Source organism: Muscardinus avellanarius (assembly GCF_963383645.1).
Source record: "Muscardinus avellanarius genome assembly, chromosome: 18".
NCBI lineage: Eukaryota > Metazoa > Chordata > Mammalia > Rodentia > Gliridae > Muscardinus > Muscardinus avellanarius.
Genome location: NC_137804.1, coordinates 46221793 through 46237284, shown reverse-complemented (window position 1 = coordinate 46237284; position 15492 = coordinate 46221793). Strand labels below are relative to the sequence as shown.

The 15492-nt window shown below is 55.2% G+C and overlaps 2 protein-coding genes across 6 annotated transcripts in view; one reads left to right on the top strand and one right to left on the bottom strand.

Moving 5' to 3' along the window:
- Nucleotides 1-7668: 7668 nt before the first annotated feature.
- Nucleotides 7669-10056, top strand: TMED1 (transmembrane p24 trafficking protein 1; the record flags this gene model as incomplete). The annotated part of the gene is made up of 4 exons (XM_080715134.1): nucleotides 7669-7851; nucleotides 8490-8587; nucleotides 8715-8898; nucleotides 9838-10056. 4 exons carry the CDS (start codon nucleotides 7669-7671, stop codon nucleotides 10054-10056), a joined length of 684 nt encoding a protein of 227 aa, XP_080571260.1.
- Nucleotides 10057-10813: 757 nt separating this feature from the next.
- The window catches only part of DNM2 (dynamin 2), a gene marked incomplete at both ends in the record, with an annotated part of 71697 nt that continues 67018 nt past the window's right edge, over nucleotides 10814-15492 (bottom strand). For 2 of the 5 annotated variants that reach the window (XM_080715090.1, XM_080715091.1), the window contains 4 exons: nucleotides 10814-10853; nucleotides 12443-12694; nucleotides 13087-13319; nucleotides 14619-14783. In XM_080715090.1, coding sequence (XP_080571216.1) covers nucleotides 10814-10853; nucleotides 12443-12694; nucleotides 13087-13319; nucleotides 14619-14783 — 690 coding nt within the window. Of the gene's footprint in view, nucleotides 10854-11938; nucleotides 12009-12442; nucleotides 12695-13086; nucleotides 13320-14618; nucleotides 14784-15492 lie in introns of those variants that run through there. The other 3 variants (XM_080715088.1, XM_080715089.1, XM_080715092.1) reach the window with 2 other exon arrangements.

The window sequence follows — 15492 nt, the reverse complement described above, 5'->3', positions numbered from 1 at the left end:
AGAGCTGGCGTGGTGGCGCACGCTTGTCATCCCAGCATTAGGGAGGCTGAGACCGGAGGATAGCGTTCTTGGACAGCCTCAGCTACTTAGTGAGGCCCTCTGCAACTCAGTGAGACCCTGTTTCAAAATAAAGAATAAAAAATTGGGTAGGGGGTGTAGCTCAGAGGTCAAATGCCTCTGGGTTCCATCCCAAGTACCAAGGGACAAAAAATAGGGCTGGAGGTGCAGCTCGGGAGTAGAATGCCTTTGAGTTCAATCCCCAGTACTGCAAAAAAGAAAGAGCTGGGCATGGCGGCGCATGTCTGCAAACCCAGTACTTGGGAGGCTAAGGCAGGAGGATCACAGGGTTGAGGACAGACACAGCAAGTCGAGAGACTCATCAACCTAGTGAAACCTGGTTTGTTTGTCTGTTTGTTTGTTTTTGTGGTACTGGGGTTCCTGGAAGCCCTTCTACCTCTGGACTACACTCCCAGACCTATTTCTCATATTTTTTATTTGGAAACAGGGTCTCTTAAGCCAGTGCTGCTGGCTTCGAACCTGCGCGATCCTCCTGTCTCCGCCTCCGAAGCGCGGGGATGACAAGCGTGCGCTGCCACACCCGGCTGAAACTTGGTTTTAAAATAAAAATAAGCACAGTTGTCATCCCAGCGCTTGGGAGACCAAGACAGGAGGATCACACAGGTTCAAAGCCAGCCTCAGCTACTTAGTGAGGCTCTCAGCAGCTTAGTGAGACCCTGTTTCTTTTTTTTTTTTTTGGTGGTACTGGGGATGGAACCCCGGGGCTTTTCTACCTCCGGGCTACACTCCCAGACCTATTTTATACGTTATTTGGAAACAGGGTCTCACTTAGCTGCCGAGAGCCTCACTAAGTAGCTGAGGCTGGCTTCGAACCTGTGTGGTCCTCCTTTATCAGCCTCCCAAGCGCAGCCTATTTTTATTTTGAAACAGTATTGCTAAATTGCTGACAACCTCAGTGAAATGCAGTGGCTGGCTGCGAACTTGTGATCTGTCTGTCTCAGTACTGGGGTTGAAGGCATGCATGATTCTCAGCATGATTCAGAATTTTTGTTTATAGAAATTACCACGTTTGTATGATAAAGAAATTTGTCCATTTCATCTAAGTTTTCCAATTAATATAAAGTTGTTCAGCCGGGCGTGGTGGCCCACACTTGTAATCCCCGCGCTTGGGAGGCTGAGACAGGAGGATCGCACAGGTTCGAAGCCAGCCTCAGCTACTTAGTGAGGCTCTCAGCAACTTAGTGAGACCCTGTTTCCAAATAAAATAGAAAATAGGTCTGGGAGTATAGCCCGGAGGTAGAAAGCCTCTGGGTTCCACCCCCAGTACCACACACACACACACACACACACACACACAAATATATATATATATATATATATATATATATATATATATAAAGTTGTTCATATTTTTTATCATTTTGAGGTATATAGGTTCTGTAGTGATGTTCCTAACAATTAGTATATTAAAACTTCTTTCTGTCGCCAGGCGTGGTGGCGCACGCTTGTAATCCCTGCGCTTGGGAGGCGGAGACAGGAGGATCGCGCAAGTTCGAAGTCAGCCGCGTGCGCTGGCTTAGGAGACCCTGTTTCCAAATAAAAATGTAAAAATAGGTCTGGGAGTGTAGCCCGGAGGTAGAAGGGCTTCCAGGAACCCCAGTACCACCAAAAAAAAAAAAAAAACTTCTTTCTGTCTCACTTTCTTTTATTTTTTGGTACTGGAGATTGAACTCAGGGGCATTCTACCTCTGAGGTACACCCTCACCCCTTTTCATTTATATCGATTGATTGATTGATTGATTGATTGCAGTACCGGGAATGGAACTCAGGATCATTCTACTTCTGAGCCGCATCCTCCAGCCCTATATTATTTTTTTTTGGGGGGGTGGAACCCAGGAGCATTCACCTCTGAGCTATACCCACAGCCCTATTTTCTTTATTCTTATTTCTTTGGTAGTACTGGGGATGGAACCCAGGGGCATTCTACCTCAGAGCTACACCTCCAGTCCTATTTTTTATTCTCTATTTTGAAACAGGGTCTTATTGAGTTGCAAAAGGCCTAAGTAGCTGAGGCTGGCCGCGAACTGCGATCCTCCTGTCTCAGCCTCCCAAGTATTGGGATTACAAACTTGTGTCCCCTTGCCCAGTTGATTATTATTTTTTAGGACTGGGGGTTGAAGCCAGGGGTGTTCTACCTCTGAACTATGGTATTAATCCTTTTATTATTCTTTTTTTTTTTTTTTGTAGTACTGAGTATTGAACTCAGAAGCATTCTTTTTTTTTTTTTTTTTTGCAGGTCTGGGGTTGGAACCCTGGAGCATTTGACCTCTGAGCTCCACCCCCTGCCCTAGTTCTTTTATTCTTTAATTAGAAACTGGGTCTCACTAAGTTGTGGAGGGCCTCAGTAAGTAGCTGAGGCTGGCCAGGAAGCGCGATCCTCCTGTCTCAGCCTCCTGAATGCTGGGATTACAAGCCTGCGCCACCACACCACGCCCAGTTTTTTTTTTTTTTTTTTTTTTTTTTTGCTGTACTGTGGATGGAACCCAGGGACATTCTGCCTCCAAGATACACCCCTTGCCCTACTTCTTACTCTTTATTTTGAACCCGAGTCTCACTAGGTTGCAGGCCTGCTAAGTAACTGAGGCTGTCCACAAACCATGATCCTCCTGTCTCAGCCTCCCGAACGCTGGGATTACAAGCGTGCACCACCACGCCCAGCCTCAGAAGCATTCTATATCCAAGCGACACCCCCATCCCTATTTTATTTTATTTTCATTTATTTTTTTGCAGGTCTGGAGATGGAACACAGGGGCACTCAACCTCCGGGCTACACCCCCTGCCCTATTTTTTTAATTCTTTATTTTTTATTTTATTTATTTATTTATTTATTTTTTGGTGGTACTGGGGTTCCTGGAAGCCCTTCTACCTCGGGGCTACACTCCCAGACCTATTTTTACATTTTCATTTTGGAAACAGGGTCTCCTAAGCCAGCGCACGGCTGGCTTCGAACCTGCACGATCCTCCTGTCTCCGCCTCCCAAGCGCGGGGATTACAAGTGTGCGCCACCACGCCCGGCTAATTCTTTATTTTGAAATCGGGTCTGAGTTGCAGAGGGCCTAAGTAGCTGAGGCTGTTGGCGAACTGTGATCCTCCAGTCTCAGCCTCCCGAATGCAAGTGTGTGCCACCACGCCCGGCTTTTATTATTATTATTATTATTATTATTATTATTTAAATTTTTTTTTTTAGTGGTACTGGGAATGGAACCCATGAGCATTCTACCTCTGAGATACACCCTCAGCCCTATTTAATTTTTATTTTGAAACAGGGTTGCCGGGTGTGGTGGCACACGCTTGTAATCCCCGCGCTTGGGAGGCAGAGACAGGAGGATCGTGCAGGTTCGAAGCCAGCCTCGCGCGCTGGCTTAGGAGACCCTGTTTCCAAAATGAAAATGTAAAAATAGGTCTGGGAGTGTAGCCCGGAGGTAGAAGGGCTTCCAGGAACCACAGTACCACCAAAAACAAAACAAAACAAAACAGGGTCTCGCTGAGTTCCAAGGGCCTCACTAAGTAACTGAGGCCCTCTGCGAACTGGAACCAAAATCTTTTTGTCTTAGCCTCCGGAATGCTAGGATTACAAGTGTGCGTGACCACGCCCAGATAATTTATTTATTTATTTATTGTGGGTCTGGGGATGAACCCAGGGGCATTCGACCTCTGAGCTACACCCCCTGCACTATTTTTTTAATTCTTTTTTTTCTTTTTCTTTTTTTGGTGGTACTGGGGTGGAACCCAGAGGCTTTCTACTTCCAGGCTATACTCCCAGATCTATTTTATACTTTATTTGGAAACAGGGTCTCACTGAGTTGCTGAGAGCCTCACTCAGTAGCTGAGGCTGGCTTTGAACCTGTGCGATCCTCCTGTCTCAGCCTCCCAAGCGTGGGGATTACAAGCATGCGCCACCACACCCGGCTCTAATTCTTTATTTTGAAACAGGGTCTCACTAAGTTGCAGAGGGCCTCATTAAGTAGTAGCTGAGGCTGTCCGCGAACCGCGATCCTCCAGTCTCAGCCTCTGGAATGCTGGGGTTACCAGCGTGCGCCACTGTGCCCGGCTTTATTTTTATTATTTGAAACATGGTCTCACTAGGTTGAAGAGAATCTCACTACTTGCTGAGGCTGTCCTGGAACCTGGAATCCTCCTGTTGCAGCCTCCCACGTACTTGGATTACAAGTGTGTGCCACCAAGTCTGGCTTTTATTTTTAAACAGGGTCTCACTAAATTGCTGAGGCTAAGCCAGGCGTGGTGGCACACACTTGTAATCCCAGCATTCAGGAGGCTGAGACAGGAGGATCGCGGTTTGTGGACAGGCTCAGCTACTTAGTGAGGCCCTTTGCAACTCAGTGAGACCCTGTTTCAAAATAAAGAATAAAGCTGGGTGTGGTGGCGCACGCTTGTCATCCCAGCATTTAGGAGGCTGAGACAGGAGGATCGCAAAGGTTCGAAGTCAGCCTCAGCAGCTTAGTGAGGCTCTCAGCAATGTAATGAGACCCTGTTCACATAAAATATAAAATAGGTCTGGGGCACGGCGTGGTGGCGCACACTCTGCAATCCCAGCATTCGGGAGGCTGAGACAGGAAGATCACACAGGTATGAAGCCAACCTCGGCTGTTTAGTGAGGCTCTAGGCAACTTAGTGAGACCCTGTTTCCAAATAAAGTATAAATTAGAGCTGGGCGTGGTGGCACACGCTTGTAATCCCAGCATTGGAGAGGCTGAAACTGGAGGACTGGGGTTCGTGGACAGCCTCAGCTATTTAGTGAGGCCCTCTGCAACTCAGTGAGACCCGGTTTCAAAATAAAGAATAAAAAATAGGGATGAGGGTGTGGTTTGGAGGTAGAATGCCTCTGGGTTCCATCCCGAGACCCGCAAAAAAAAAAAAAAAAAAAAAAAAAAAGTATAAAATATAGCTTGGAGGTAGAAAAGCCCCTGGGTTCCACCCTTGGTACCACACACACACACAAATATAAATAATTAAATAAAGAATAAAAAATAGGGCTCGGGTGTGACTAGGAGGTAGAATTCCCCTGGGTTCCATTCCCAGTACTGCAAAATAAATAAATAGCGGAGGCTCTAGTGCCGCGTCTGGGCGATCGTTCTGTTTTCCAACCTGTATGGGGATTACAGGTGTGTGTGCCACGACACCCAGCTGCCATCGGGGTTCTTTTTGGATTGATGAGAATATTTTCTAACTAGAATCAAGTTGTGATTAGGGCACACTGTGAATCCACTAAACGCCCCCGAACGGTTCTCTTTTAGTGGCTAACTTGCCAGGCGTGGTGGCGCACTCCTGTAAACCCAGTACTCGGGAGGCTGAGACCGGAGGATCGGAGGTCCGTGGCCAGCCAGCCTCAGCGACTTACTGAAGTCCTCACAACTCAGCAAACATAGGGCTGCAGGTGTAGCTCGGAGGTAGGAAGCCCTCAGGTTCAATTCCCAGCACCACATGCCTTCAAAAGAAACCCAGAGACCTCATTCTCCTCGGTACTTCACAGTGTACTGGTGTGCGTCTAAATGAGAGACCCCTCGGGCGCGGACAGCGACACCTGCTGTGTATAAACTCTGACAGGACCCAGTGGCGCAGCTTCCCAAGTTCTCCAAAGGCAGGAAGGCGCTGACAAGCACGCGCTGTGTTTGCCGAGTGATGCCGCCAGCTGCGCACCTCTTTCTGGTTTTTTGAGGGCCATGGAGTCCGTTGAGTCGGTTTTCTTATGTTCAGAAGGGAATCTCCAGGTGGAATCTGTCTGTCTAAATATTTCTTGGCTCATCTGCCTTCTTTGCAGAGTGAAGTGTCCGCCAGGTCCTCTTAGCCAGACAGAGAACCGTCAAGTGACAGGCTACCCAACGACAGACAGTAAGTCAAGGCCAAGCCAGGCGTGGTGGTGGACACTTGTAACCCCGGTACTTGGGAGGCTGAGACAGGAGGATTTGAAGCCAGCCTCAGCAACTTAGAAAGATCCTGTTTTCAAGTGAGAAATAGGCCATTTGGTACTGGGGGTGGAACCAGGGACTTTTCTACCTCTGGGCTACACTCCCAGATCTATTTTATACTTTATTTGGAAACAAGGTCTCACTAAGTTGCTGAGAGCCTCACTTGCTGAGGCTGGGTTCGAACCTGTGGGATCCTCCTGTCTCGGCCTCCCGAACGCTGGGATTACAAGCGTGTTTCACCACGCCAGTTGTGGCACATGCTTTTAATCCCAGCGTTCGGGAGGCTGAGACTGGTTTGCAGACAGCTTCAGCCACTTAGGCTCTCGGTAACTTAGTGAGACCCTGTTCCAAAATAAAGAATAAAGAGTGGGGCAGAGGGTGTAGCTTGGAGATTGAAGGCTCCTAGTTTCCACCCCCAGACCCGCAAAAAAAAAAAAAAAAAAAGCCTGGCGTGGTGGCCCACGCTTGTAATCCCAGCGTTCGGGAGCCTGAGACTGGAGAATCAGCTACTTAGGCCCTCTGCGATTTAGTGAAACCCTGTTTCAAAATAAAGAATAAAAAAAAAAAAATAGGTCACGGGGTGTGGCTTGGAGGTAGAATGCCCCTGGGTTCCATCCCCAGACCTGCCATAATTAATTAATTAATTAATTAATAATAGGGCTGTGTGTGTAGCTCGCAAGTCAAATGGCCCTGAGCTCCATCCCCAGTACCGACAAAAAAAAAAAAAAAAAAGTAAAAAATAGGCCTGGGGGTGTACCGTGGAGGTTCAATGCCCCTGGGTTCCATCCCTAATACCGCAGAAATAATAAATAAATAAAATTGGGCTGGGAGTATAACTTGGAGGCAGAATGTCTCTGGGTTCAATCCTCAGTAACACACACACACACACACACACAATAAATAAAATAAATAAATGTAAAAGATTATTGTTTACTGCCCTATGGTGTACCAAGTACTGCGGTGAGACTTGAGCCTCAAAAGCATTTTCTCAGCCTTCAGAACGGCTCAGCGGGCTAGGAGTATTATGCCTCTTTTAAGCCTCTTTCACAGCCGCCCTGCAAGGTGGGCGTCCCATGGCCCCCAACTTACAACAAAACTGATAACGCGCTGTTCTGAGCCGCAAAGGGAACGAGGGGCTGCGCACCAAGGCGGGGAGGGGCGGGGAACTGGAAGCACCGCGCGCAGCTGACGCCGGCACGCCCAAGGCGAAGGCCCGCCGCCCCGCGGGCCCTTTTATAAGCGCGCACTACGGGTCGCGGGCGGGGCCAAGCGGCGAAGCCGACCCGCGGACTCGATTGCCCAGAAGGCGTCGCGCGCGGTGCACCCTGGGAAAGCGGTAGCTTGCCGCTTGGGAAGGACCCGGCCTGATCCACGTTCGTCGTCTTAAAGCTATGTATATCGAAGCAGTTTTGTTATTTACTTCCACCCAGAAACACCTGAGTAGAGCTTGAGGCCTTTCAGGAAAATCTCCAGACGGCCGGGAGTTTTTACCCGCTTCAGGCATTACTTCGGGCAGCCGGCCTTTCGGGGTCCTTCATGTTCATTTCGCGGCTTTCGAACCACGCGTGGCCGTGGCTGCCAATGAGCTCCTCCGTGTAGCAGAGGGGGCTGGGCTAGCTCTTAAAGGAGCCGCTACCCATTTGCAGACCAGAGGGTGACCCGGATGATGGCGGCCGGCGCGGCCCTACTCCTGGCCCTGTGGCTACTACTACCGCCAGTGGAGGTGGGGGGGGCGGGGCCCCCGCCTATCCAGGACGGGGAGTTCACGTTCCTGTTGCCCGCGGGGAGAAAGCAATGCTTCTACCAGTCTGCGCCGGCCAACGCAAGCCTAGAGGCCGAGTACCAGGTAGAGGGTCCAGGGCCTGGGAGCTAGCGGGGGGCCCGGGGAAGAAGGCGTGGCCGAGCCACCCAGGCCAGCCGCGCGTTCCGGCGGGAAAGGGGAGGAGCCGTGGAGCTCGGGAGGCGGGGCCAGCGCCTGAGCGCGGAGGAGCGGGCCTGGGGGCGGGGCCAACGAGAAGCAAGAGCCATTCAGAAGGCAGGACTCTAGAATGAGCCTGCCTAGGAGGCGGGGCTAAGTAAAATGAAAGGAACCATTCAGGAAGCAGGATCCCCGCCAGGGGGCGTGGCGAGTTTGCTTATCGATAGGAAAAATGAAAGGGCGCCGTCTGAGCATGGGGATTCCTTCGGGATGGGGTGGGAAAGCCAGGCCGGGCCTTGTGGTCTCGGTGGCCGAGGGACGTGGCCAGTAAACGGGTCTAAGACTCGATGGGGGCGTGGCCTGCTGAGCCCACCCTGAGGCTGTTGGGGGCGGAGGCGGGTCTGCGCCCAGGTGTGGGGCAGGCGAGGGGCGGGACCCGGCTGTAGGTGTAGGTGTCGGGGCTCAGGCTTTGGTGGTCTGTGTCAGCGGAGGTCGCTTTGGCCCCGGCCCCTCCGTGGCAGGCGCCCCTGGCCTCCACCTCTCTACCCACCCTTACCTGCTCCCAGGTGATCGGAGGTGCCGGGCTGGACGTGGATTTCACGCTGGAGAGCCCTCAGGGTGTGCTGTTGGTCAGTGAGTCCCGCAAGGCGGATGGGGTGCACACGTGAGTTAAGTCCTGCTGCCTGCCCGGGCTCGATTACAGCCCTGCCCCTCCCGAGGCCTCGGGTTACCACCTTGCCCCAGAGTCCAGCTAGCTGGCCGCTCAGGGTTTGGTTTGTGTGTCTGCCCAGCGTGGAGCCCACGGAGGCCGGGGACTACAGGCTGTGCTTTGACAACTCCTTCAGCACCATCTCAGAGAAGCTGGTGTTCTTTGAGCTCATCTTCGACAGCCTGCAAGATGACGAGGAGGTGGAGGGCTGGGCAGAGGCCGTGGAGCCCGAGGAGATGCTGGATGTCAAAATGGAGGACATCAAGGTGCGTCCAGCCGCGCTGGCACCCCGGGGCACCCCTCCGCTTCCTTGCGTGTCTCCCCCTTGGCCTGATCCGAGGCCACTTTATTTTAGTAGTGGCTCGGTTGCTGGGCATGGTGGTGCACGCTTGTAATCCGCTTGTAATCCCAGCATTCCAGAGGCTGAGACTAGAGGATCGTGTTTCAAGGACAGCCTCAGCTACTTAGTGAGGCCCTTTGCAACTCAGGCCCTGTTTCAAAATAAAGAATAAAAAATAGGGCTGGGTATGTATCTCCGAGGTAGAATGCTCCTGGGTTCCATCCCCAATACTGAAAAACAAAAACAAACAAACAAAAAAAAAACAAAAAAACCCCCACTAATTTCTATGAGTAAATCTTGTATTAAGAATCTTCCTTAATAACTGTAAAGGGGGACTACTAGGGATGGAACCCTAGTAATTCTGCCTCTCAGCTACACCCCAGGCTCTATTTTTTATTCTTTATTTTGAAACAGGGACATACTGAGTTGCAAAGGGCCTAAGTAGCTGAGGCTGTCCATGTCTCAGCCTCCTGAATGCTGGGATCACAAGCGTGCGCCACCCTGGCCGGCTTCCCTTTTTATTTTTTATTTATTTATATTTTTGGTGGTACTGGGGTTCCTGGAAACCCTTCTACCTCTGGGCTACACTCCCAGACCTATTATATACTTTTTATTTGGAAACAGGGTCTCTTAAGCTAGTGAGGCTGGCCTCGAACCTGCGCGATCCTCCTGTCTCCGCCTCCCAAGCGTGGAGATTACAAGTGTGCGCCACCACGCCCAGCGTTCCCTTTTATTTTAAAGTGGGCTCTCTAGGTTACCGAGTCTTGCTGTGCTGCCGAGGCTGTCCTCAAAGCTGCATTCCTCCTGTCTCGGATTACCGGCACGTACCCCCCAGCTCTGTCTCCCGGTTTGCTCTGCCCTGCAGGACTCCATCGAGACCATGAGGGCCCGGCTGGAGCGCAGCATCCAGGTGCTCACGCTGCTGCGGGCCTTCGAAGCCCGGGACCGCAACCTCCAGGAGGGCAACCTGGAGCGGGTCAACTTCTGGTCCGCCGTCAACGTGGCCGTGTTGCTGCTGGTGGCTGTGCTGCAGGTCTGCACGCTCAAGCGCTTCTTCCAGGACAAGCACCCTGTGCCCACGTAGCCCCCTGCCGGGAGGACGGACTGAAACACCGGGGCTGCGGTGTGCGTGTGCGCGGCTCGGGGCCCTCCCCACGGCTTCCTGCAGGAGGCTCCGCACTGGGGCCCCCCTGGCCCCCGGGGGAGACTGCCCTTTGCAAGCCTGGCCCCCGGGGAGAAGCTTAGCAGCTGTGGCTGTTTTCCTGACTGGTCTGCGTGTTAGTGTCGGGATCCAGCTCCGGGCGCTCCCGGCCCTGACCCCCATCCACGTGCCTTGGCCCAGGCTTCCCCACCCGCCTCAGCGCTGCAGGGCCGGGCCGGAAGCCGCCCTCGCTGCCCTCCCCACTGTGGCCCCCAAGCCAGGTGGCCACAGAGAGCCCAGCTCGTTTCTCTCCTGGGCTGGGGGAGGCCGGCTTGTGCTGAGGGCTGGGAAGGAGGCGGCTGCAGAGTTCTTGCCAGGAGTCACTTTATTTGACAGGAAGGGCCCTGGCCCCTCAGCCTAGCAGGGGACCATCTGGGGATGAGGTTTGGTAACAGAACTCCAGGAGGGGGCCAAGGACCGCCCGGCGGCTGCTCCCACTGCAGGGGCCCGGCCAGGGCAGAGGGTGGCCTGGCTGGCGCCTGCCGGGCCTCAAGGGACAAGGGGCGTCCGGCCTAGCTACTAGAGTCAATAAATTATGTTCAGAGAGCACAAAGCCTGGTGACTGGGACCTGGGCCACCAGCTGGGACAGCCCTGCCCCGCAGGGGCAGCTGGGTAGGCGGGAGGGGTCTCCCACGAAGCTCAGAAGAAAGGTCTGGCGGGAGCCGATGGAGGTGGTCGCCTGGGCACAAAAGAAAAACCAGAAAGCAAAGTTTTAACTGCGTCTAGGCTGGGCCACGAGGCCTGAGCCCCAGAGGGCAAGAGAAGGGAGGGCGTGGCCACAACCCAGTCCAGGGTGGCCACTGGGATTTCTGCTCCAAAGCGGTCCTGAGCCCATGGCCGGTGCAGAGAACGTGTGCCCGCTGCCGGGGTGGCGCTGCAGTATGGCTGCCCTTACAGCAAGGTTTCTGTGAAGACGGGCCCGCCCCGAGCAGGGCCGACCCCAGGGAGTGCAGTGTCTGGGCTCCCGATGGGAGGGCCGGGTCCTGGCAGGAGGCCTAAGGGGGGACGGCAGCCACATGCTCAGGCTGAACCCCGACAAAAGGCCCACACAGCAGCCGCTGGAAGGTTCTTCCCTTTATTTGAGTTTTATTAATAGGGTACAGAGTGCAGGCACTTACAGTGGTCAAACTGAGCGAGGAGCGAACAAGGTCTGCTCAGAGAGGCCCGGGCCCTGGTGGGGAGGCCCCACGCCTCCCATCGAAACCTCGGAGCCCAGGCCCAAGGAGGAGGCCGAGTGAGGAGAGAGGCCGGCCGGGCAGAAGGCACCTCCAGCCACCGAGGCCGAGCCCCGCTTGGGCTGAGTGGTTAATCTGGCCGAGAAAGAAATATGTACAACTCCGGCCATCCTGGGCACGCGGGCCCGGCTTACCCAGGGGAGCTCCCGGAGACAGGTGGACATACTCTGCCCCAACAGGGAATTGGGGTGCAGACACCCTTGGTGCCCCACTTCTAGAGGCCTGATCTACGGTTTCTCAGCCAGAAAAGTCCCTGGTGGGGTCCTGGTCACCAGGCCTGGATCTCATCCAAGACGCCCCATGGGCAGTGGTTCCCTCCTGCCCTGAGACCCTGCCCCCCAAAGTGCAGCGCCCAGGAACCCTTCGCTCTGTGTGGTGTCCAGCCAGGAGTGAGGCCGGGGGCAGGAGGAAGGCACAGGGGCTGCCCACAGGGAGCCTGGTCCCAGATTAGGGGGCAGGGGTGGCGCGGGGCCGGACCACTGAAGCTCCTGCGCGCAGGTGCACGCGGCCCGAGAACAGCCCCTGCAGCCTAGTCGAGCAGGGATGGCTCGGCTGGGCGGATAATGGTGGGCCGGCTGGGAGCGGCAGGGGGTCTTCTGCTGCAAAGAGAATAAAGACAGGCAGAAGGGAGAGGGCGGTGAGGTGGGGGCTGGCACCTGGGCCCAGCCTGCCCCGATGGCGTGCCTGGCACTGGGGGCGCTGCCGGAGGCTGGCCTGCAGGCATCTGCCTGGTGTCTCATGGGCATGCGCTACTGTGACCCTGGGTGAGCCCCCAGCCCTCCCTTTGCACACGCAGAAGAAAGCCTGCGGGTGGGCGGTGGCACTGCCCAGGTGATGGTGAGTGGGGTGCCCAGCACAAAGGGCCCACGGTGCAGGAGAGGATGGGCAGGAGCCCTGGAGTCCCCTCAATTCACCGCCTGTGACTTAGCAGAGAGCTTGGCGTCTCGGGGCCTGCTGGCCCAGGCGGTGGTGGGACCTCTCGGGGGAGGAGTCAGACTCTGGAGACCCTGGGGCATGTGGGGAGTGGCTTTACCTGGGCACTCCAGGGGGGATGCCTGGTGGAATCCGCGCTGGCCGGGATGGGATCTGAGGTGGGGCCGAGAAGGGGTCGTTGTTGGCAAACACGTTCTGGGGTCCAGGCCGGGATGGGATCGGGGGCGCGGAGAAGGAGGTTGCGGCGCCCACAGGCACAGGGATCAGCGGGGGCCCAGGGGTGGGGCCCCTCACTGCAGGAGGCCGGCCTGGCGGGTGCACGCTGGACACGGGTCGCCGCTGTGGAGTAGGGCTGTGGGGAGACCGCAGGAGTCAGGTCCAGCCATGCTGACGTGGGCCGGGGCCCTCCTCCCCCCTGAGCCCGCAGGCTTCCGAGGCTCTGGCTGCCCCGCTGCACAGCTCCACTTGGCCCCTACCTCCCTCAGGCAACATGCCAGTCCTTCCGAACAGCCCGGCCAGTGACTGGGCACCGCTGTGCCCAGGCCTGCAGGACCTTCTGCCATGGCTGCCGCCGTCCCTGTCCTGGGTTAGGGTTGACACCCTGCCAGGATGACTGGTTCTACCTGACCCCGCCGGCCTGGCCACCCCCGCCACGTTCAAGCCCTCTGCTGCAGGGCCGAGCCAGCGTCACCCAGGCACACGGTGCCATCGGGCGGGCCCTGCCCAGCCGCCGGCCGCCCCCACCTGTGGCTGCTGGTGCTCTGGAGCCAGGTGTCGTCCACAGGCGGGGGCACGGGGGTGGACACGGTGCTGGTGCTGATGTCCCCGATGATGCTGAGCGCCTCCTTGAGCGCGTGGTACATGCGCAGCATGTCGTCCCGCCGCTGGGCCTGGTCGGCCGACTCCTCCATAAGGCTGCTCTGGTCCGCCGAGGAGTACAGGTAGGCCAGCAGCTCGTGGTGAATGAAGGCCTTGGTCTGCGGCCAAGACGCCAGTCAGGGCCTCGCCACCCCCAGGGCGAGGGGAGCACCCGCCTTCCCTCCCCCTCTCCCTCTTCTTCCTCCCTTCCTTCGTTCCTTCCATTCTTTTTGTGGTACTGAGGGTTGGACCCGGGCCATTCTACTCCGGAGCTACGCCCCCAGCCCTATTTCATTCTTTACCTGGAAACAGGGTCTCACTAGGTTGTACGGGTTAGCCTTGAGTCTGCGATCTACTGGGATTACAAGTGTGCTCCACCACGCCCACACTTTCTTTCCTTTCCGTTGTTGTAGTGGCTGTGGAACTCTTGGGGCGCTCCACTCAGTTAAACCCCGGCACTTTTTTATTTTAGGTACTTGGGACTGAACCCACTGCCGGGACGGACATTCTAATTCCAAGCTACAGCCGGGTGTGGTGGCGCACGCTTGTAATCCCCGCGCTTGGGAGGCTGAGACAGGAGGATCGCACAGGTTCGAAGCCAGCCTCAGCTACTTAGTGAGGCTCTCAGCAACTTAGTGAGACCCTGTTTCCAAATAAAATATAAAATGGGTCTGGGAATATAGCCCGGAGGTAGAAAGCCTCTGGGTTCCACCCCCAGTACCACCAAAAAAACAAACAAATAATTCCGAGCTACACCCCCGCAGCCCTATTCTATTTCCACTTTATTTACTTAAAAAAAAAATTTTTTTTTTTTTTTTTTGCGGGTCTGGGGATGGTACCCAGAGGCATTTGACCTCCGAGCTACACCCCCTGCCCTATTTTTTATTCTTTATTTTGAAACAGGGTCTCACTAAGTTGCAGAGGGCCTCACTAAGTAGCTGAGGCTGGCCGCGAACTGCGATCCTCCGGTCTCAGCCTCCTGAGTATTGGGATTACAAGCCTGCGCCACCATGCCTGGCTACCTGACCCCTTTTTATTTTTTATTTCGAGGCAGGTTCTCGCTAAATTGCCCGGGTTGTCCCCAGCTCACAATCGTCTAATCTGTGGGGTCACAGGTGTGCACCCCTGCTCCGGGCAACGCGCAGGTGAAGGTGACCTGCACACAGGTGGTGCTGGCGCCGGGCCGAGGCCGAGTGTCCCACACTCACGTTATTTTTCTTTTTTTTTGTGGTTCTGGGGTTCCTGGAAGCCCTTCTACCTCGGGGCTACATTCCCAGACCTATTTTTACATTTTTATTTGGAAACAGGGTCTCCTAAGCCAGCGCGCGCGGCTGGCTTGGAACCTGCGCGATCCTCCTGTCTCCGCCTCCCAAGCGCGGGGATGACGAGCGTGCCCACCGCGCCCGGCGCACACTCACGTTGTTGATCATGAGGTGCATGATGGTCTTTGGCATGAGGTCGCGGATGGACTTGTTGATGATGGCGACGTAGGAGTCCACCAGGTTGCGGATGGTCTCCACCTGCCGCTCCAGCTGCGGGTCCATGGAGAAGGTGTTCTCCTGAGCCCCGTCCTCATTCTCCGCCTGCAGGGGACAGATGCGGTGAGCGGGGCGAGGCTCCCGTCTCTACCATGCAACCCTCCGGGTTACCCGGCAGCCCTGCCGGCCATGCCGAGCCAGGGTTGCCCAGACCTGGGGTAACTTGGCTCGGGCAAGGTTGGATCCTCTGCTCTGGGGTCTGGAATATTATTATTATTATTGTTGTTGTTGTTGAATATTATATTCTTCTTGTTATTTTGTGGTACTGGGGATTGAACCCAGGGCATTCTACCTCTGAGCTAAACCCCCAGCCGTATTTTTTATTTATATTTGGAAACAGGGCCTCACTAGTTGCAGAGCCTCAGTACTTGCTGAGGCTGGCCTCGAACCCGCGATCCTCCTCTGTCAGCATCCCAAGCGCTGGGATGGCAGGCCTGTGTCACCACGCTCAGCTCTCACAAAGCATTTACTTGGGGCCAATGGTGTTTGCATCTGCTCCACCGTAAGGACGAGAGGAGAAGCGAGGGGGAGGCAGTCGGGTCTGAGCTCCCGGGCGCGTGCTGGGCTGCGGCTCTGAGGACAATATGATCCCCGGTGTGCATTGCTCACTGAGAGGGCGGCAACTAGGCGTCTTTAGAGTCCAGCGAGCGCCGGGCGTGGGGGCGTGCGCTTGTCATCCCCGCGCTTGGGAGGCTGAGACAGGAGGATCGCGCAGGTTCGAAGCCAGCCTCAGCTGCTTAGTGAGGCTCTCAGC